The sequence below is a fragment of the Canis lupus genome, chromosome 28, assembly GCF_003254725.2.
Source record: "Canis lupus dingo isolate Sandy chromosome 28, ASM325472v2, whole genome shotgun sequence".
In the NCBI taxonomy this organism is placed as follows: Eukaryota; Metazoa; Chordata; class Mammalia; order Carnivora; family Canidae; genus Canis; species Canis lupus.
This window is the reverse complement of record NC_064270.1, coordinates 30738515-30761893: the sequence shown is the minus strand read 5'-3', so window position 1 is coordinate 30761893 and position 23379 is coordinate 30738515. Positions and strand designations below refer to the sequence as shown.

The 23379-nt window shown below is 47.0% G+C and overlaps 1 protein-coding gene across 4 annotated transcripts in view; it reads right to left on the bottom strand.

The window, feature by feature from the left end:
• Positions 1–20186: 20186 nt before the first annotated feature.
• The window catches only part of PLPP4 (phospholipid phosphatase 4), a 121168-nt gene continuing 117975 nt past the window's right edge, over positions 20187–23379 (bottom strand). For 3 of the 4 annotated variants that reach the window (XM_025467436.3, XM_025467437.3, XM_035707936.2), the window contains exon 7: positions 20187–20738. In XM_025467436.3, the coding sequence (XP_025323221.1) occupies positions 20539–20738 (200 nt within the window). In that variant the 3' untranslated portion in view covers positions 20187–20538. The remainder of the gene's footprint in view (positions 20739–23379) is intronic. The other variant, XM_025467438.3, reaches the window with a different exon arrangement.

The following is a 23379-nucleotide window of genomic DNA, read 5'->3' as shown; positions in this document are numbered from 1 at the left end:
GGAGAAAGGATAGGTTGAGCAAGGTTAATGGGTGCATCATCAATGAAAGTGGTACAGGAAGAGGGGACAGGCATGCAGAGTGTGTACAGGGGAGCAATAGGAGAGAAAGGGAAGGAGAACCGGGCACCTATCACTCCTGAGCAAGGGGTGCTATGAGTAGTGTTCGGGAAGGCTGATTAGGCAACTCTGTGTACAATGACTGGAATCAGTATGTTTATTTAATATTTAATATTTAAGAATCAATATATTTTACATAAAAGCTGGATTACTGGCATCTCTTGACAAATCAGAAGGTCTGGCAGTTCTGGATCCATATTCCGGTGTGTTCACAGCAAGTTTGAGGCAAGGGGTTGGTTATGTTTTAGAAACTCATAGTCTCTTTGCCATGGCCCTACCTTAACTACCACTTCACTCATTTCCATGACCTGCTTGGGCCCTGCAAGCCAAACATAACTAATGTAGATGGTACCAAGCAAAGGGTGAGGTGATATATTCCTGCCCTCTCTCTCTGCAACAGATAGTGCTAAGATTGCATCAGTGATTGAGACAGTTGATTGATAATGTCATTTAAACCTTCTTTATCCTGAAAAAAATTTTTTTTGGTTTTGTCTACTAGTTCTGTTACTTACGGAGACAGGGGTGCTAAAATCTCCATCTACAACTATTGATCAGTCTATTTTTTTATTCAGTTCTATGAGTTTTTGCTTAATGCATTCTTGAAATTTTGTATACATATTAAGATTAAAATATCTTTCAGGAAAATCAACACTTTCATCATTAGTCTAATATGAACACTCCAGGTTTCTTTTAACCATTGTTTATTCTTTACTTTTAACCCATCTGCTTTTATATGTAAAGATAATTTCTTGTAGACAGCATATAACTCTTACTTTTTAAATCCACTCTGACAATCTTTACTTTTTAATTGGGGTATTTATAACATTTACATTTAATGTAAGGATAGGTATGGTTGGGTTTAAATCTGCGTCTTGTTTTGTCTTCTACTTGTCCAGTATGGTCTTTGGTCCTTATTTCTGGTTTTCCTGCCTACTTTTCTATTTGAGCATTTTTAGCATTCATTTTTAAAATCTCTTCTATTAGCTTATCAGCTTTTTTATGTGGTTGCTCAAGGATTTAAAATATTTATTTTTAATTAACCATGGGCTACTCACCCACATAGCATTATAAAACTTCAGATATAACCTAGGAGCTATGTATTTCCATCCCTCTAACCCCTCTTTGTTATATGTGCTATTATTATATCTTATTTTTCTCCTACTTATGTTATAAAGCCCATAATAAATAATAGCTTCGTTTTAAACAAAAGTAATTCAAAGTGGGTCACAGATTTAAATATAAAAATTAAACCCAAAACTTTTAGGAGAAAACATGGGAGAAATAGTCTGCCACCTTAGAGAAGGCAAAGGTTTCTTAGAATACAACAGGTACCTATTATAAAAGACAATAAATGATAAATTTGCTTTACTAAAATTAAAAACATTTATTCTTTGATAGGCACTGTTAAGAAAATGAAAAAGCAAACCACAGACTGGGAGAGAGAAATTGCAACATGTTGATATGAAAAAGGACACATAACCAAAATATATAAAGAACCCCTACAACCTAAGACAAAAAAACATAATTAAAATGGGCAAAATATTGACAACACAAACACATTTCACACATACAAATACATGCACGCACACATAAACACACATACAAGAATGCCCAATAAATACTCAAGAAAGTGTTCAGTGTCATTAGCCATGATACTGAAATACAAATTAACACCGCAACCATATACAAATACAACTGCCACTCACTAGAAAGGCTAAAGTTTTAAAAAGACTGACAATACTAAATGCTGCTGAGGATGTGAATTAGCCCGTAGAACCAGAGAGCAAGAAACTAAATCTTTGAGTGCACTTTTGTCTTTTATCAAAATTTTTCTTCTCATAATTAGCAATTGCTTTTATCCCTGTCAGACTCTTTGAATATGAAACTGCTCCTGTTTATCTACCATCTGATGTGCTTGACATCTAATTAACTAAACATTTACAAAAAAATTTCAGAGGCCAGCTGACAGCCTCTGCCTAGGAAGAGCCAAAGGCTGGGCTTGCTTGAATGAGATAAAGAAAAGCTGCTTAACCACGGCACAGGAGAATAATGAACACTAGATAAATTCCTTCCAGGGAGGTGATGTGCCCATTTCCTTTTCAGTTTCTCTGGCCTTTGTAATATCATCTCCATCCCAACCCCTACAGTGACTTCAAAGCCAGTGAATGAGAATTCATTGCATAAATATTGGCTGCCTCCAGAAGAAGAAAATTGGGAATTGTAGAAATGACTCTCTGTCAGGATGGTATCTTGGTTTCTCTATCATTCCTGGGGAACTATGCCAGGTCTCTTTCCTTTAATGGGCACATTAAAAAGCAACCCAACATTTAATAATGATGATTTACAAATAGCCACTCAGCATAGCCTGCAGAAAGTGGCAGCCATCAGGTCCATAGAATACAGTGAGCCAAGAACAGGTGGGAGAAGGAAATTTTTTCCATCTGGACTTGTAAGTAGTGATCTAGGAACTTAGATTTTGCTTAGCTTCATAGAAAATGGATGAATTGCAGGGCCATGCAATAGCTCCAAATGCTATTATGTCATATGTCCCGGAGCATAAGTGGCTTCTTTCGTGCCTCTTACTCATGTCATTATGTGGGTGGCAGTGTTCTGGCCAACAATGACCATGCACAGTTTGGGACTGAGCGACTTTTATAACCATCTCACTAGGTTCTGAGAGCTCTCCAGAGCGGACGGCACAGGGCTAATTGGGAAGGCAACTCAAGTTACTTGCCAGATAACAAGGGGAAATGCCTGTGATTTAACTTTTACCTACTATTGTTCCCCGTGGAGTTTTTGAAGGGAAGTAATCACCTCCTCATTATTGCAAAGCGTGACTTGGTGTGTGTTTTGTTGTTGCTGCCATAGTTTTCCTCCTCTGAGCTCTCCATGAGCCCAGGAGTTATTGTTCCTGAATGGTTCGAGCTTCTTTTGGGTGTTCCATTAAGATCACCATTAAGATTTCCAAGAGTCAAATGTGAAAACACAGCTCTCAGCAGTTAGCCAGTCTAACGTTTTCCCTAAAGTATGAATTTCCTCGTCAACACACCCTCTATGTGTCTGGTCTCTGCTGTGCACATCTTCAGATACAGAGCTCACTACCTCACTTGGAAGCCCATTTCTCCATGAAGAAAGTTCTCAGAACTGAAATCCCTTGCCTACTTTACCGGTTCTAATTCTTCCTCTGCCATTCAAGAAAACCAGTCTATTCTGATTTCTAGATGATGGCTTCTGTGTCATACTCTGCTCACATCCCTTCAACCACTCCCCAAGCCCCATCAACTGCCAAGTGTCTTCCCTTCCAGGCAAGGATACAATAGAATTGTGACTCTACTTTTCTTTTTCCTTCTTTTTCTGCATTTTGGTTTTTTCTTCATTCTCCCTTCCTTCCTCTCCTCTTTTTCCCTTTCTTCCTTCCTTTGTTTCTTGTTGTCAAAAAACATATGTAATTGAAACAGTGTTCAGAAATGCAGGGACGCCTGGGTGGCTCAGCAGTTAAAGCATCTGCCTTCAGCTCAGGGTATGATCTTGAAGTCCTAGGATCAAGTCCCATATCAGACTTCCTGCATGGAGCCTGCTTCTCCTTCTGCCTGTGTCTCTGCCTCTCTCTCTGTGTGTGTCTCTCGTGAATAAATAAATAAATAAATAAATAAATAAATAAATAAATAAAATCTAAGAAAGAAAGAAAGAAAGAAAGAAAGAAAGAAAGAAAGAAAGAAAGAAAGAAAGAAATGCAATGACATGCCTCCCCCTTCCCCACAGTCCCTGTAGAAGTACTAGACTCAAATCTGCTCGAACAAGGGCAGCTCTCTTATTCCATAGAAACAGAATTTTAGATCCTATTTGCTCACTGAATCATGGTGAAAATTTTTCTTTGACATCTTATTTTTTCCAGAATGTCAATATCTATCAGACTCAGACCTCAACTTAGTACGCTACACATCATCTGAGCACAAATGGGCTGGAGAGTCAATACACTTATTTGGCTCAATTCAGACAACAAACTTTTGGGTCTACAGTAGCAACTGATAGAAGAAAAATATATTTCATGAACATGAGGCTCTCCAGTAAGTGTCCTAAGCCTCCACACGACCATGCAATGTGAAGACACTGCCTCTGCACGCACATCAAGCTCAGGGACTCCCTTGCCCACTACATCGAGGTGCTTCTCCTTTCATAAACATCAGCTGAGATTCTAGAAGCTCCCCGCCTGCCTGCAGAGGGTTATGTCATTCACAAAATGTGGCAATTGTCACAACACTTGTGAAACACAAACACTATTGTAGTAATTGTAAAAGTAATTTACAAATGGTGTTTGTGTTTCACTATTACTTGTGACATTGACTGTGTGTTCTCTGACTTTCTTCTTGTTTCTATGGGAAATAAACCACAAAGACTGCATTTTCTCCTCAGATCACATCAAAGTAAGGGCAGATTTAAATATGTATTTATCTATTTACATCCACATATTTGGAGACACTGGACAGCCAGATCCCTACATTTTCCAAAATGACATAATGGGTATTAGTAACGTGGCGAAATTGTGGCTCTGAGCCATCAGACAGAAATGGCAGTTGCAGCCCAGCTGCATGTACACACTCAGGCTGATGAATGCAGGCGGTGGAATTCAACCCAGCATGCTGCGGGGCTTTGCATTCTGGCTGCATAACCCAAGACAGAAAAACAGTGTGCTAGTGATGGAGAAAGTTGAATAACACAGCGTCCCACTGCACAGGTTCCAAGCATCAGCTGGACAGTGGGGTGCCACGGCCAGCTTCAGGGCTGGAGGAGAGCAAGCCAAGGGAAGCAAATGAAACTCAAAAAAACAAAAAACAAAAAACAAAAAACTCAAGACTCAGACAGACCCCCACTCCAGAGAAGGGACACCAGGAGCACTGCTGGTCTTGTAGGGCTTGGACTTAGTCATTGGCACCTGCTGAAAGTAGTGTCCCCTTTGTTTAGACACATGAAATGCAAAATGAAACTCAACCTGGCTACAGAGGAAAAAGGAATTCACTGGTTCAAGTTCCTGAAAGCCAGGGGCAGGGCTGGTCTTCTGCATAGCTGGTTTCGGTGGCCCAGGTGACATCAGCCATTTCGGTCCCTCCATCTTTTGGCTCTGATTTCCTCTGTGTGGGCTCCACCTACAGGCACATACCCCCCTTTTCTGCTGGTAACATGGCTGCAGCCATTCAAGCTTCCCATCTCATTCTCTCAGCGACCCCAGCAATAGGCAGCTTCCTTTTCCAGGGTTCCCTCCAAAAGTCCTGGATTTGAGGCTCAGCAGCTCTGATTGGTCCATCCTCTTAACCAGTCACTTGGGTCAGAGGGATGTGATATTCTGATTGGCCAGACTAGGTCACATGCTTCACCTCTGCCACTGAGATGGGGGCCCGACCTACTTTTACTGGGAAGAATGGATAGTTCCCCCTCAAAAGTTAAATACTATCCGAAGGAAAGTGTGCAGGACAGAAAACAAAAGTAGATAACCACACCGAGCTAACAAAATTGATTGAAGGGGCTGGAGCAGAGTTTATGGCTGGCAAGGCACTGCTTATATAATACTACATGGTGGCTTCTTTTGTTGTCATCCCAAACAAACCCACACATTTTGGGGATTCTGTACCCTGTTAATGTTCTGCTCCTTCCAGCCATCGTTTTGATCATTGCCATTGTCGATCTCGTAGCTCCCAATCTGGTCTTGTCGGAGGATAAAAGCATGAGATTGTCCAAGACAGAAATGAATTTGTCCTCATCAGTAGTCAGATGTTTTGAGGACTGATGATGTTTAAAACATATAGTGATTGGGGCACCTGGGTGGCTCAGTCCATTAAGCGTCTTTCTCTCTCTCTCTCTCTCAAATAAATAAAATCTTAAAAAAATAAAAATATACAGTGGTTGACTTTATTCTTGGCAGCTTAAGTTTCCATGTTTTCTTTACTTGACTGTTTAATAGTGAAATCACTGTTAATGGCTTATTATTTATGAAGTAAGTTTCCAATGTGAACTTGTAGGTGTTAGATGCTTTACTGTTATTTTCTGTTCTATTAGAAGTGCCAGGGATTATTATTTCTAGGTTTGTTGATTATGTTGATGCATCTCCCAAATGTTCTATTACTCTTAATATTACACAACTGGGAGAGATTGTTCTGAAAGTCACAGAGAGCAGACAGGAGGCTTCTGGCTGGAGAATTCATTTAAGAGGCCAAGAGGCAATGTCTTCTCTCTAGAGTCTGTTAGTCAGTCCTATTGACTCATCGTAGTTCCCACTCTGGGCAGAAGTTCCCTGGAGGCAAGTCCTCACCATATGGCTGTTTCAACTGATGGAAGAATTTAGTGATGTTTATACAGCAAAGAGGTCTTGTGACTCCCAGGCAGCAGATCAGAGGCAAGTAGAAGAGATCAGTCTTGGCTACTGGGCACAGCCCTGGCTGGCACTGCCAAAGGTGTCACGTTAACCTCTGTACTCTTCTTCCTGACAACCCACTCCACTCCTAATCTAGCCATTCATTCCACAAATGCCTGACTACAGATATCAGGGCATGAGTGAGAGAGAGAGCATGCAATCTTCTCTGATCACATTCCTATGCTTTCACTCACTGTCTCACGGGAGCCTGAAGGAAATCAAAATGTCACCCCCAAATGTGACACATGGGCGTAAAAACTATTTGGGGCCGAAGACTATTAAGAAATGAAATTTAACTGAGTAAATGTGAAGATCTAATTGGTTTTATTAATTGAGCCATGATTCAGGCAGCATGCCATCTAGCAAGTAGGGCAGGGTTCTGAGGAGTTGTACAAAATGGAAGGTTTTTATAGGAAGGAGGGTGGGACAAGGAGTTAATAGCAAAAGAGTAGAAAGGATTGTTTCAGGCAAAGTCACCTTCCCTTAGGAAGAGCAAGGGGTCATTAAGTGCATTACCTCACCTTCCTTTGAGAGATAGAGTTTCTGTGACAGATTACCTCATTGGTGCTGACTAGAAAATTCCAGATTGACTGGCTTAAAATTCTACTGATGGAGAGGTTAAAACTGCAAGAAGTCTTGGTTTGCTGTCCTGGGGGCCAAGTGACAAAACCTTGGGCCTGTGGTTTTCTTTTTAGCAAGGCAGTTAAGGCAAAGCAGTTAAAAAAAAAAATCTCTACCCTTCCCTATTTGCCTAAAAGCAGGATATAAATTTACAGTATCCTTCCCCCTTTCTCTGTCGGGAAGAGAGACAACTCTAGACCCTTATCAATGTGGCAATAGCACCAGCGAGAGGAATCTACATTAAAAAACTTGACTAGGGGCGCCTGAGTGGCTCAGTCAGTTATGTGTCTGACTCTTGATTTTGGCTCGGGTCATGACTTTGGGGTTGTGGGATCAAGACCCCCAATTGGGCATTGAGCCTGCTTAAGATTCTCTCTCTCTCTCTCTCTCTCTCTCAAAAAGAAAAAAAGAACTTTACTAGCAAAGTTTTATCTAACCTTAGTTTTCAATATATTGAACTTGCCACAGTTTGCTGCCCTTGGAAGCCTAAAATTGCTTTCCTTCATCCTGTCATCCTGTCATTTCTCTGTAAATTTATGTTCTGTTGAAGGTGCTATGTGTGCTCGGATTCTAAGCCATTTCTTTGAGCTCATCCCTGGGTACTCCCACCTGCTACGTGCACAATACACATATTAATAAACTGGTTTTTCCCTTCTTAGTCTGTGTTCTATTAACAGACTTCAGCTGAGAACCTGGAAGGGTTGAAGGGAAAGATTTCCCCCCCGCCTTACAAGCCTGATAATCACCTTGAGAGTTAAACAGGGCCAGTATCAACGGCATTTTACAGTAAGAAGACAAGGCTCATCCAGTTCACGTCACCGTCTTGGATCCTCTAGTGCCCGAGGACTCCATCTCAGAGAGATTGAAGAGACTGAAGGTCTGCTCTGCAGATACCTGTCAGTCAAAATTGTTTGTATATTAAGGACAGCTTCCACCCCTGCCCTGCTCAGTCTCACACTCTAAGCCTATCTGAAGCCATTGCTCCTCATCCCTCTCAAGGAACCAAACTGTAAGGTAGCCCATGCCAACAGAGAGCTAGAGTTTATGCAGTTGCCCGTGAGTTTATGAGCCATTTTCTTTGTTTCAATGTCTTCCCTTCTCTCTTCTTCTTCTTTTTCATTTCTTTGTCACTCATTCTTGGGGGCAATTGTCATTACTTACTGGAGAGCTCAGTGTTCCAAAGGAGGAAAGACGTGTTTATGAACTGTGTGGAGCAGTGCACACAACCCAACCCTGCCCTATCTTCTCCTGACATGATCGGATTGTTGGTTGGTTGTCTGTGAACCCCAGATCGTTCTCTTTAAGAGTTAAGCCACTGCATTGTTAGTTCAGTTTGCAATCATGGCTTTTACCCACTGTGAATTAAAGGTGGAGAAGAGACTACACCCTACATCCACTGGATTCGGAGAAGGACAGAACGTTGGAAATCATCTGGTTCAAAGCTTCACAGTTGGGGATTCCTGGGTGGCTCAGTGGTTTAGCGCCTGCCTTCGGCCCAGGGCATGATCCTGGAGTCCTGGGATCGAGTCCCACGTCGGGCTCCCTGCATGGAGCCTGCTTCTCCCTCTACCTGTGTCTCTGCCTCTCTCTCTCTCTGTGTGTGTCTCTCATGAATAAATAAATAAAATCTTAAAAAAAAAAAAAACAAAGCTTCACAGTTGATGGTCACCAATAGTTCCTTTCTCGAAGATTAATCGGTAAGAAATAGAAAAAAGAAGAGCCAGTATTTCTCAAGTACTTGTCAGGTGCTAAGCACCTTTTCAACACGCTTTACATGCATTGTTTACTTGCTTCTCAGAGTAACCCTGTCTGGTGAATACTGTCATCACCACCATTTTACAGATGGATTGACTGAGGGGAGGAGAATCTAGTAACTTGCCCAAGGCCACATGGTAGGGCTGGGAAAGAAATCTGTGAGTATCAGTCTGTGTTTGGGCAAAGATCACAATCAATTCTAGAGCTGTCACTCTTACCCACCCACTCAGCTATACTTTCCAAGCAAATGAGGACTGAGCTAGCAAATATGCAGGGAGTAAGGAACAATACTACCTGTACAGTGCCACTGAGCACACCTCTTCCATCGTAGTCTGGGTGAGATTTGGAAATTACAAATTTAAATGGGCAAGACATGCCAACTTACTTTATTTTCTTTAAATCTTTAATTAATTTTGACTCTGAGTGCCCATCCTAATCCCACTGGCATGGCTCAGTGCACTAGGGACCTACACCCATCCAGCATTCTGGAAAGGCTCTGGGGTCTCCCATGGAGAACATTTGAGGGGGTCTCATAGTTGCTCCAGTATCTGCTGATCCACTCACAGCCCAAACCCACTTGATTACTCAGATGCAGAAATTCTGCTGCTTTCTTGCCACTCTTATATGCATCAATCTTTGTTGAGGTTGAGGGCTCCAAGGCATAGGGGTTCCTCCTCTCTAGGAAAACCATCCACTAAGCCTCTACTTCTCTCCCATATTACCCAGAAGGTCCTCCTCCCCTCACTGAGCCCATCACGGTTTGTAGTCACCTACCCAGTATGAGCTCCATGAGCAGAAGAATGTTTTGCACACTGGATGTCTCCTCAATGCCTAAGTCAGAGCGTGGCACACAAACTTGTGCTCCTTCTGCCCCTCCCAGAAGGCCCTTCCTGCCTCTCTAACCCCTAGACTATGTAGCACCATCCCCACAATGACCTCAGGCCATCAAGAAAAGCAGGTTCTCAGGGCCTGTGGGACAGAGGAACCCAGAAAATTGGATAGTAAAGATTCAATCTTTCTAGCTCTTCAGCAGCAAAGACAGAACCTAAACTAATATCTCAATAAATCACCCTACCCCTCCACGGACCAACCAATGAGCATTCAGCACTATTTACCCATCTTCTAGCTATTGGGAAAGAAGATACAAATGTGAAAGTCACTCTACAGATTTCAAAGGTCATTCTTACTGAAACGACAAAGTTTGAGAGGTTCCTCTCTCCCATCCTAGGGTAATGAGAGCATTTGCACACTGAAAGGGATTTTTACTCTCTGCAGTGCTCTTTCGTTCCACACAAGAGCACAGCTTTCAGAGTGGGGGAGGCTGGTGGAGTTCTCCGCAGCCTGCCAGGCTCAGCACCCATCCACACAGGCCGCCAGATAAAGAGAGACACATCAAGAGGCAGAGAGACGCTGGCAGAAGTGGGGGGAGAGATGAGAGAGTGTAGAAGTCACAGACACACAGCGATACAGAGTCCCAGAAAAGCCACTTCTGAAGGACTGAGAGACAGAGAAGGAAGCACTAGAAAGAAAACAGCAAGAGTTAGAACACACCAGTGCTGAACTGCAAATTAGCTCTCTGTCATTCCCCAAAGTTAACTAATTTTGCATTAAAGCAATAGCTTTGCCACTGATGCAGCTTGGAAAAAAATGATTTCATTTAATGGACTGTCTCACTGCAAACCTGCTTCAAGGCTCAGCCACTTAAGGAAGTAACATATTTGCTATCCTCTGCTTACCCTCACTGTCCAGACGCTCAGCCACTCTGCGTAGGACTCGCCTGCTTGCAGCTCTTCAGGCGCCGGACCAAAGCCGGGCTTGGCCTCTCTTGCCTGACCTGTCTAGCCAATGCCTCTTGGTGTGCAGATATGTTTTAATCAACAGGCCTGCAGCTCCGAGTGGGAAAAAGACAGCCTCTTGAAAGGTCTCTGTAAATCAAATTCTAATAAATTAGATGAGGATGGATTGGGGTGTTTGCTTTAAAAATTAGTGTGATGGTCAGTACTTAAAATTAAGAAAAGAAGGCTTTTTGTCATGTGGGCTGGTTTGCTTTGTTTAAGGTAAATAATCTCTTTCTGGGTGTCAGTATTTGGTTTGATATATTGTTGGTGTGGGCACAGCCCAAAAGAGATGGCTTTGAACCCTCTGAAGCACATTCAGAGACTAAGCATTCCAGGGCCTGTAAGAAGAGGCTATTTCATTATTTTATTTTATTTTATTTTATTTTATTTTATTTTATTTTACTTATTTTATATTTATTTTATTTTATTTTTATCTTATTTTATTTTACTTTATTTTATTTATTTTATTTTATTTTATTTTATTTTATTTTATTTTATTTTATTTTACTTATTTTATATTTATTTTATTTTATTTTTATCTTATTTTATTTTACTTTATTTTATTTATTTATTTTATTTTATTTTATTTTATTTTATTTTATTTTATTTTATTTTATTATTATTCAGGAAGGCCCTTAGGGAACTATGGAGTCATTGAAATGACATGGGACCGTGAATCAGGAATTCTCTTGCTTTTAGTTGTGTCACCTTGAGTAGGTAACCAAACCCTGATGAACCAACCTTATAGAGATTACGGTGAGAAAACAAGAAGAAGAGGTGCCCACTCATTAATTCAGCCACATATCAAGTATCCCTTGTGTGCCAGTCTATGCCAGGCCGCAGGGACAGAACTGAGGAGACAGAGGCGATCCCTGCTCTCAGGAGAGCCACACTCTGGTGAGGCAGAAAAGGGGGACACAGTATTAGTTGGCTAGGGCTGTGGTAACCCAGACTAGAATGTGGGGGCCCCAATAACAGATGTGCATTGTCTCACACACAGTTCTGAAGCTAGAAGTCTGAGGTCAGGGTGTCAGCAGAGTTGGTTCCTTCCGAGGGCCGGGAGGGAAGGATGTGTACTAGGCCTCTCTCCTTGGCCTGTAGATGGGCCCTCTCCACCTGGCCTCCCTCCTCTGTAGGTCTGTCTCCAAACTTGTCCTTCTTATAAGGAAGGACACCAGTCCTACCGGATTAGGGCCCACCCTAATGACTCATTTTAACTCAGTTACCTCTGTAAAGACTCTGTCTCCAAACAAGGTCACATTCTAAGGTACTGGGGTTAGAACTTCAAAAAATGCATTTTTGAGAGGCAAAGTTCAACTTATAAGAATATATGAAGAATATAGTTGTGACGTGAAGGAACCAAGTGAGAAAATATGGGAGAAAAATAAGTGTGTGTGTGGTAGAGTGGGGGGACAGCTCGGCGAGGGAGCTCTAAGGAGGGGGCATCTGAGTGGAGCCCTGAAGAGAGAACCGGGCCAGAAGGAGCTGTGGAGCCAAGGGCACATGGGGCAGAGGCAAGAAACTGCCCTGCTGGTCACTGAGCAGAGAGGAAGCACCATCTCAGGCAACGGGCCCGGAGACAGACAACGAGGTGGGTGAGTCTCAAAACTGGAGTCAGAAACAAAAGGCGACATCCTGTGTGATGGGATTTACCTGACATTCTATAAAAGATAAAAGTTTAATGGAACACAGATCTGTGGTCACCTGGCACGAGAGACAGCAGGAGGGCATGGGGAGCAGAGGGGACAAGAAGAAACTTCTGGGATGAGGAAGCTGTTCTAATTTTTTTTTTTTAAGATTTCCTTTAATTATTCATGAGAGACACAGAGAGAGAGGCAGAGACACAGGCAGAGGGAGAAGCAGGCTCCGTGCAGGGAGCCCGTTGTGGGACTCGATCCTGACACTCCAGGATCACGCCCTCGGCCGAAGACAGGTGCTAAACCGTTGAGCTACCCAGGGATCCCCAGCTGTTTTAAATCTTGATTGGGTCAGTCACACAAGTGTCTATGATGATCAAAATTCAACAAGCTGCACACTTAATATGGGTGAAGTTTATTCTATGTAAATAATACCTTAATAAAAAGGAATATCGTGCACACACATGCATGTGGACATGCAGATGCGCGTGCACACATACATGGCAGGTGCACACACACGGGCATGCACACACAGTGTGTGCACGTGGCTCCTGAGTGGAACATGGATTGGGGACAGAAGGGAGCGTGACAATGGGGCATCACAGTTTAGGAGAGCTCAGCTTGTACTCAGGGGACGGCCACACAGGCGGGAGGAGTGGATGTGGGGTGTATTTTGAAGGTAGGTCCAGGAGGAGTGGCTAAGGGATCTGACGAAGGGAATGGGAGAAAAGAAGCCAGTAGGGGCGATGTCTAGGAGTCCGGCTTAGGCAGATGAGCTGAGAGGGGTCCCACAGCACGAGTACACAGCACTGACTGCGAATTATCAACCCCAAATCAAACATCATCGTTTCTGAGACCCCTCCCTCCTGGGGTGGAGGACACCCCAAGAACAGCCCCATACACTAGTCTCCTCTCCACTCTCCCCATCACGGGGAAAGGACACAGAAGCAGGGGCTTCGGCCAGAGGCGCCTGAGGATCCCTCATGGGTGAGTGTCCCCTGCAGGGTGTAATTCAGGAGCTCGGGGGTAACACCTCACCATCGGTCATCAGATGAACAGAGAAGCCAGCCCCACAGCCCCACCCACCTGCACCCCATGTACAGGTAGCCTGAGGGCCTGGAGAAGGGGAACCGCAGCCCCTGTCCCTCTACACCCTACACCACCATCTACAGGTGAACCAGAGATCAGACTCCGGTTCTGCATTCACCCAAAGCTGGGCAAGCTTTGCACCCCCAGTGCCTCTCTGAGTCATTTCCCCAGGCCAGGTGCTAGGCCACCTGCCGAGAGCACACAGGCTACCTGTGGGGGTCACTGCTTCTTCAGGAGATGGGTTTCTCCCCCGAGGGACATCAGCCAGGAGCCCTGAGTGCGAGGCTACAGGGCAGCACCCCAGCCCGAGCCTGTGAGTTAGGCCCCAGGAAATCCAGATGTAAGGCTGGGAGGAAGCAGAGGCTGGAAATGGGGGAACAGAGCCCAGAGAGTGAGGGGCTCCTCAGGGCATCCAAGACAGGATTTCGGCCTCTTCCCTGGATGGAGAACTGGGATGGTCACCCAGGGATTCCTGTTCCCTCCATCAGGGTCTGGAGCCCCGGGCCACCAAGCGGGGAGGCCCGCCGTGCCCAGCTGTGCTCAAGGGGAGAGGTGGTGCCCGCTGGGCTGGGAGGCCCTGGGAAAGCAGCCTGGAAAGCTCTCTCCTGCCCCCCACCCCCACCCCGATCCCAGCTTGGATCCCCAGCTTGGCTGTTTGTCCTCCCAGCCCCCACCTGCTCCCCAAATCTCCATCCCCTAGTGATCCCGCAGCTTCCTCTCCCTCTTGTGTATCTCCGTCCTAGGAGCATGTTCTTCTGCTTCTGGAACAAAAGTCTATTGAGGAGGTTCCAATGGACTGCAGAACACGTAGGAGAGGCAGCGGAGGGAGGCAGCTCGGTTCTGTTTGGCGCTGCTCATTCATTCAGCCACCACCACCTAGGCCTCCGCTCCGTGCCGGGCACGTTCCAGGGCTGGGGACACAGGGAGGGCAGAGGCCGTCGCCCTGGGGGCACACGGTACATGGTGCAGGGACCCCTAATAAAGCTGTTGAAGAAATAAAGCGGCAGTGGCCTGACACCCAGCAGCTGAGCATCCGTGTCCCCCTACCTGCTCCCCCTGAAGCTCCGTGACCGTGACAGCCACGTCCCAGACCAGCCAGCACTGGAAGAAGGTGGGAGAGGAAGAGACAGCGGAAGGGAGGTGGGGCTCAGCGGTGCTTTGGAAGCTACACATTCGGCTGGACCACGTCACCCCCCTCTGCTCGGACAAGCGCCCGCAGGAGAGTAGCTGACAAGGACGCTGGGAGCTCGTGTTGCTGCTACTCCTTACTCCTGCTCAGAGGGTTTGCCAGCAACCTGTTGTCACAAGCCACTCCGGCCGCACCCCTCATCACGTGGCCCCCGGTCACCCGCACGGAGCCCTCCAGGACCACCCCACCCCACCCCACCCGGAGTCGGCTTCCCCCCGGGCCCGGACCGCTGTCCTGCATTGAAGGCTACAAGGAAAGCAGGTGAGGCTTGTCTGAGGAGCAGTAATCACACAAAGGACCATCTCGAGGAGGAAAGCAGGACACCCCAGTCACAGTGGTGCCCAGATGTCAGCAGCTGGATGGCCTTTCCTGAGTACAGATTTTTTTAGCTGGACAAGGCCCCCTACTTCTGTGCTGAGGAATCCTGGCTCAGCTCTTTGGGTAGTGAGACCCCCCCTTCCCCTGAGAACCTGCTTCCCCACCTCTCTCTGGGCATCTGCCCCCGGCCGGCCCCTCTGGAAGCCCATTTGGCAGCCTGGAGGCTCCTGGAGAGGGAAAGCACTTGCTAGCCCAGCCCTCAGGGCCTCCTGCGGCCTCCAGGCCACCTCTGCTTTCTCTGTTCCTCCTGCAATCTGAGGGGTCCCCAGGAGCCTGGTCCTTCCTTCTGACCTTGAGGTGGGAGATGAAAAACCCACACCACGGATGCAACACGGTTCGTGCCTCGGCAGAGCCATAAGACGGGCAGGCTCTGCTGTCACACAGGCCTGGGTGCCAATGTCTTCCTCCTGGAAGCTGTGTGACCTCGGGCAGTTGGTTTGCCTTCTCTGATCCCCACTTTGTTCATCGATAAAGTTGTAGAAAATTGCATGACATACCCAGGGTTACCCACTGTGCAGCACTCAAGTGCTCTTCAAAATCATGGCACTGGGTTCTTCAAGCAAAGGTAACATTCTAGGGAGCAGTGTCTGGGTGAGGAGAGCTCGGGGTGTAGAATTAATTCATCTAAGATTTTAAACAAAAATGGTCACCATGAGAGAAAGACATCAGATGCTATCTTTCAGGAAAATCCACTCGTGTGGAACATCCCATGCTTCGCACCACAGGGCCAGACCACACTGGACAATAGCAACCAACACTTATTGAGCACCTACTATGTACCAGGCCCTGCACTTAGTAAGCACTTTCTGAACATGCTTTCCTCACTTAATCCTCCCCCAAACCCAATCTGGCACATGAGGACTGTGTCTTCCAAGGGGTTTGTGACCTGTTACGGAGGTGTGCGGGCCACACTGGAGCCCAAGCACAGCCCAGAGCCGACTCTTACCTTTCACGTGTGAGGAACTTAACGCAGCGCTCTGCTGGCGCCTGTCCATCGATCAGCTTCAGAAGCAGCCCCCGCTTGGGTTTGAATTTCCCCACTGAGGCATCAGCAGTGAGCCATGAGTTCAGGGTCCTTCTGGGGTTCGGGGTGCAGATGTAGGGAAACATGGCAGGCCGGGGTGACCAGCTGAAGATCAGAATGTTCTGTAAACTCGGCTTCAGGTAGTGGCAGGCCCAGGTGAGGTGTATGAGGAGAGCACATCTTTCAACAATCTCCCGGGGAGAGGGGGGTGCTGGGGGTAGCAGGGGATGGGGGGTATACAAATGCCAGTAACAGTAATGGGGGTCCAACTCTCCTCTTAAAATGAGGCTGGGCTGCCCACTTCACGGAACTCCTCCTCTCTGCAGACACATCGCCCTCGCTGGCTCAGGGTAATCCTTTGCACCTGGCACACAGGTAGGGGCCCTATTTTGCTAGAGTTTTTCCCACATGAACCAGAACATTCGGCCATCCTTAAGAACCTCCAGAACCTTTGAGCCTTTCTGTGGCCTTTTCTAATTCCACCAGCCCCGGGGTCCTGCTGCTTCCTGCTGCTTCCTCTCCCTTGGGTAGAAGGGGGTCCTCCCCACCCCTTGCTGACTCCTCTCCCCTCCCGGGGTGGGGGCCCCACAAGTTCTCCCTCCCCACCACCCACCACCCCATGCTGCCTTTGCTGCGGGTGGGCCCTCCTCTCCCACCGCAATACAGGCCTTAGGGCGAGCACCTCTCTAAGATATGCATTCTATAAAAACCAACAGTGAAAGGTACTGGAATATTGGTCCGGGCTCCCTAAAGGGATCAACCCTACCTCTGGCTCCTGGTGGGTGGGGGGCGGAATCAATGGAGGATCACAGGTCAGGGCTTTACTACCAGAGTGTTTCAGGGCAGCTCGATTAGCATTAGAATGGTCTAGAGTCTTCAGGGAGTTCCAGAACCCCAGAGCTCTTGCTCAGACACCCCAGGATTTCTTTCTTTTTTTACATTTGTTTTTATTGAAGTTCGATTTGCCAACATCTAGTATAACACCCAGTGCTCATCCCATCACGTGCCCCCCCTGAGAGCCCATCACCCAGTCACCCCATCCCCCCCACCCACCTCCCCTTCCGCAACCCTTTGTTCGTTTCCCAGAGTCAGGAGTCTCTCGTGGTTTGTCTCCCTCTCTGATTTTTCCCAATCAGTTCCCGTCCTTGCCTTATAATCCCTTTCACTGTTTCTCATATTCCCCATGTGAGTGAGGCCATATGATGATTGTCCTTCTCCGATTTCACTCAGCATCATACCCTCCAGTTCCACCCCAGAATTTCTGCAGTGGCTACAGCTGTCTTGGCCCCGGGCAACTTACCTTCCTGATTCCCAAGCCACCCTACAAGGTCCTATAAGGTTGCTGTAGTTCCTATAAGGTTGCCCTCGTTCCCACTTTGCAGATGCAGACGGTGAGGCTCACGGGAATGAAGCCCTTTGCTCAAGGGCTGCCTGGCCCCACTCTGAGTGCTTCCTACTCTCCCTGAAGCACCCCGAGGAGCGAGCATCTGTTGACCAGGCACGAGGATGTGGGCAAAAGCAGGTGTCCAGCATCACAGTGTGCAAGGCGCCCAAGGGCATCCACGCCTGTGGTCTGTTGCCCTCTGGGGAACTTTCTAGGGCAGATCAAGCTAAGACACTGTACCAGAGTCGCAGGGCCACCCCTCCTCAGGGGGTCCCCCACCACACCCCGCTCATGGTAAGAAGGCGTCACTCGCGGTGTCCCTGGGAGCACTATTATTGCTGATAATCTGCAGAAATCCACTCGCAGACAGTCATGACCCTATTGCAGCCAGAGTGGGGACCAAAAGGTGTCGCTGAGAGTGAAAATGGTCGGTTTCTTCAGTGCAGGACTTTAAGATGCTATGGACATCTTGGATCTCTAAAGGGGAGTTCAGAACATGTAAACCACCTGTATTGTACTATTTTATACCTCAGGGTATTGTACGGGACTGTACCGTATTATATCCCACTGTCCCATATCATGCTGTAGACTTGGCCATATGACATTATCCTGTATCACACCCTATGAAGCATGTGCCATATTACACCGTCTAGATCGCATGTGCATCACATCGTATTGTATTTTCACGAAACCGGACCAGTTCTGTGAAAGTCCCTTTGGGAAATAATAGTTCTCCCTCTTTCTTCCATCACAAAAGAATTTCCCCTGGAATCCTGGGGCGGCTTGGCCACCGTGCCCCCTGCCTTACCAGCAAGCCCGCCTTAATAACTAACCCCTCCCATCCAGAAGAGTTGGGGGCAGAAAGCAGTGCCTCCATCCACGCCCACTTCGTTAGCACATTATAGTGTTACTTTGCCCTCACGTTACTAGAGCACGAAATTAAAATACATAGATCTACAAAAGCACCTGCCTTCTGTGACCTGACACAGGTAATTACGGCTCCTGGGAATCCTGCCCTAGCTTTCCTGTTACCACGGCCTTTGTAACTTTATAATCTAACGAAACCTTCTATGTGGCGCGTGGTAGGACTTCCCATTCAATTATCAGTATTAATGAACGCTCCGTTCTGTGTTACTTTTCCAAATCCTCCCATTTATCTGTAAATGTATTTATACAAAATTTACATTTCATGCATTTAAGTCCTCAGTAATGAAGAGTAACTCTCGCTTTCACCCTGCTTGCCCAGCAGAGCTCTGGTAAGTACAGAATCAAAGAAGTACATGAACTTCATGGGGATCCCCGGATGGCCCAGCGGTTGACCGCCTGCCTTCAGCCCAGGGTGTGATCCTGGAGCCCCGGGATCGAGTCCCACGTTGGGCTCCCTGCATGGAGCCTGCTTCTCCCTCTGCCTGTGTCTCTGCCTCTCTCATGAATAAATATTTTTTTAAAAAGTACATGCACTTCATCGGGTGTTTGTTTTTTAAACAGCAGCATTTTTATGTCTGCATTTTTATGTCTATTTTTGAAAATTACAAACTTTTAATTGAATCAGAATATTAAACTTTCCGATTTTATAAGAAGGTAAGGTCTTTAAATTGTGTCTAATAAGTGGCTACGATTTAGCTTTGTAAATACATCACATCTGTTTTCGAAGTTGCTTAGCAGTGTAACTGCTGGAATTTTTAGAAATCAGGAGTCTGACTCTGGATGAAAGGCACCACAAGCCTTCTCTTCCCCCACCCCACAGCAGGAGGGTTGCCCCCATGGCTGGGTCAACGCTGACCCGGGTTTGGAAGGACTGCAGCTGGACAGGGCAGTACAGGGGCTTGTTTGTCAAAGGCCTCCCCAAGGTGGTGTGTGCCCTGCAGGGCTGAGCTCACAGTGTAGACAGCTGATCAAAAATATCCTGGCGGTTCTAACTGGCACGCCCAGCCCGGAGCTGCTCAGGTGACAATTTGTACAGCCATTTGACTCCAGAGGCAGTCTGTTACAGCAACAGCTGCGAGGTGACAGTCTTAAGTCATCAAAGACGCAGCCCTTCGCTGCAGGCCCAGGGACCTAGAGAACCGCATGGTGGGACGCTCACTGCCTTGAAAAGAACAAACTGGCCAAGGAGCGGTGTGCTCTGCCCTCCGACCAGCAAGGGTTCTCGACGGGCTGAGCTAAAACAGGGCATTCCGGATTCCGTCCCTGTGATTTGTACAGGAGCCCTGCCATGCTGAAATGCCACCTGCCACACAGGAATGGGAAGGCGCCACTATTTGAAGAAGACTTCTAGCAGAGTCCCGCAAAACTCAGGTCCCAGAGGGGAAAACCCCTCCAGGGGAGCTGCTTCTTCCTGCCAGAGGTCCCCCAGCCATTCCCTGGAGAGATACGGTGCTCCCCCACCACCACCCCCAACCCTTAGACAAAGGGTTGTCTGCAAGGACTGCTCTCCATTCCTGGCCCTCGGGCATCTCTGTTTCCACTGGATTTGGTGAAAGCCTAAGTCATCCATCTCACTTCCTTCTAAATTCAGTGATCCCCAAATCCTGGAAATACTAAGGCAGTAACCTCAAACTTCAGCTCCATTTCAGGGGCATACGCCATGGAGGGCTGACCCTGCAGAAGGCCTCCAAAGCTCCACCAGCTCCAGAATGGTCTATGGCCAGAGCTGGCTTGGGACCCAGCTCCCCACCCCGGCCTCGGCCGTGAAACACACCGCACCTCTGAATGACTCTTGCTGCCCCGCACAGCCAACACCGTGTCTTCCAGGTGGGAGCTTTTATTATGTTTTACAACCATGACAACACAGGACGGTGGCTGTGACAGCAAACATTTCAGATAAAGGAATGGACCAAGTTACACCCGCCCCGTCCTTGCGGCCTCCTTCCGTACGTCTCTCCGAGACAGTTTCTGTGTCCTTCCTTTGCAAATTCGAGAAAGTTGAAAAGACACACTTAAAGTAGCAGGAACACCATCAGCAAAATGAAGCAGAAGGGTAACTCTGAGAAACAACTGATGAGACACACACGACAGAAAGCCTCTTCTACTGTGTTATGATGCCAGGGGGGTGGAAGAGCAGGCCCTGGGCTCAGCGTCCATCGTCCTGAGACCCTCGTCATACGGGGCCTTCGGTGATGCCTTCCAGAGGCATGCTGGGTGCGCTGTCAGCTGTGGGCCGCTCGTCTTTCTTCAGCGACGTCGGGACCCGGAGGCTGACGTAGGGTTTGTGACAAGCTGTGTTGGCCAGAGGGGGGTAGTGCTGTCTGTAGCAAATGTATGCAAAAATGAGGCCAATGACTCCACCAACAAAAGAATCTAGGCAGAAAGAGCACAAAAAGGAGAAATGTGTTATGATTCACTCAAATGCGGCCAGTTACGTTTTCTAGAAAGTACTCTCCTCACCTGCTGCGGTGAGTGGGTTGCTTGCCCGATCTCCTGAGAGACTAAAGGAAAGAGAAATCACGCTGGAGGAACAGATCCTGATGGCCTCTGCAGACCTTTTCGTTTCTAGGACTTAAAGATGCCCTGAAAATGTTTATTTGATTCCCTCTTGTGTCCTTAATATGCCCCTGAGCATTGCATGAACTCAGATTTGCATTCTTGGATATGAAAATCAATTCTAGAATCTGGAAGGAGTCCAACTATCTCCATAGAATCTAGATCCCCTGGATGGGAGGGGGGCTGTGATCTCTTACTCTTTAGCAAGTTCCCCCTGGACTCCTGCAGTATTGCTGGTGAGCTACAGAAACCCATCAAACATGTGGTCTCTGCCTCGCGGTTAAATGATTTCCCAGGGAAGAAATAAACTTCTGAGTCAAAAAGTAAAGAAAACATTTTATGATACACCAGGATTGGCAACTCAACAGATCCGTGCTGTGAGAATCCTGATCCTTCCAACATCTCATCAAGTTGAGGGGCCAAGGGGGGCAGAGGAGGCAGGAGAGGGCATCTGGAGGCAGAACAGACCCTCCACTGGGTGGGAGGGGTCTTGCCCAAGAAGACATTCAGCTGGTTCCCAGTAGATACCCCATGAAAGCAGCCCAACCCTACAGCCCTCATTTTGTGTGTGCGTACTTTGGCACTTTAAACCGTCTATGGATTATTCTTGCCCAAAAGATCCTAACAGAATGGAAAACCTCCCCTAACAAAAGAAATTTTGGACTCTTTTGAAGGTTGCTGCCATGTGAACTGTCATTCTCCATTCGGGGCTTCCTCTTCCACATTTGCTATCTTGTAGGCCTCCTCTTAGAGGCAAACAGCAACCTGAATTCCTGAGTGGGGTCACAAGGTATAATTTTTTTCTTTTATTTAAATTCAATTAATTAACACGGATTTTATTATTACTTTCAGAGGAGGGGTTTTGTGATTCATCAGTTGTATATGACACCCAGCGCTCATTCCATCAAGCGCCCTCCCTCATGCCCATCACCCGGTTACCCCATCCCCCACCTCCTTCCCCTCTAGTGACCCTCAGTTGTTTCCTAGAGTTAAGAGTCTCCCATGGTTTGTCTCCCTCTATGATTTCATAGGATTTCACTCACAGCTGGAAGTTAAGAAACAAACCAGAGGATCATAGGGGAAGGGAGGGAAAGATAAAATAAGGCATAATTAACAGGATTAAATCCAATTCCTCAAAAAGAGAAACCCCTTACATTGCCTATGGCCAGCGGCCTATAAAAATGTGCCAGGACTCAAGGGTTCAAGGTCATAGAATTGCACTGTTGTTCTGTTCTTTCTCTAACCCCAGGGCACAGCTCCCTGGGGCATTATTTTTATAAGAGTCTGAAATGATCCATGACATCTGCATTTGAGCCATTGACTACTGAACAGGGCAAAGAGCAAAACCTACAAATAATGTCATTTGGCATTCAATTTTCTGGGGTACGGCATCTCATTAGGTGCACCACTGACCACAGGACATCGAATCGTTCTGAGCAAATGTTCTCCGGGCTCACTGATGGAGCAGCGTGCGAGGGAGTGGTGCGTCCTGCCCATGCTCTTTTCCCATTTAATGGAGAGAGGGGAAAGTGGTATCGCAGGTCCGCCAGAGTCATCAGAAATATCAAGGGCACCAAAAGGACCAGGCAAGCCGCCTTCTCAGCAAAGTCATGTGGGGCTGGGTTTATTACAAAGGTGGAGAACAGGAATCAAAAAATGCCTTACTTTATGAGGGAGACTGTCATCAAGGGCCTCAAGTGGGCTATTGTCATTTTGATGAAATCACACTCACATCCTGTACAAGTGCTGACAGAAAAGCAGGCAAGCGGACAAGCAGGGTTTTATTAAGAGAAAAACCACTTGGGATTGACTTTACCCTAACTATGGGGGCCTGGGATTAAGGGTTCAGAAGGGGAATGCATGGATCTTGGTGTCCCCACAGCACAAAATACCAGTGTCCCGACTCAGCATCAATGCCATCCCACTGCACACCTGTATGTGCTCCACATGGGTGTAGGTGTCAGGCGTGATGTCTGGCCCTGGGACATGAGGCTGAACAAAAGAGACATGCTCACAGTCCTAAGGGGCCAGAGGGACATGAAATAGTGACAGCTTTATCACTGAGCTGCAGCTGTGATACACACCACGAAGAAGTATGGGACTGTGAGACCGCCCTGCAGAGTAGCCTGGGCTGGGCCGGTCTGTCCAGGCGACTTTCACGGAGGACATACCCCACAGGCCAGCCGTGCAGGATAAGCAGGTGTGAACCAGGGCAAGTAAAGGGAGACAGGGTATGCCTGCAATCTTCCAGGTGGAGCAAAAAAGGAAGGGGCTTGGCAAATTTGGGGAAATGGAAGGAAGGACCATCTTTTACCAGAGGGGTGGTGTCCTTATAATTCTGCAGGACATTAATTGACCATAAGGTCTTCCATGTACTCTCAAGCTGTGTGGAACCCTCAGCACGGACCAGGGTCCCCACTGGCTTTCTGGGAGACTGCGCACACATCTTAACCCAAAC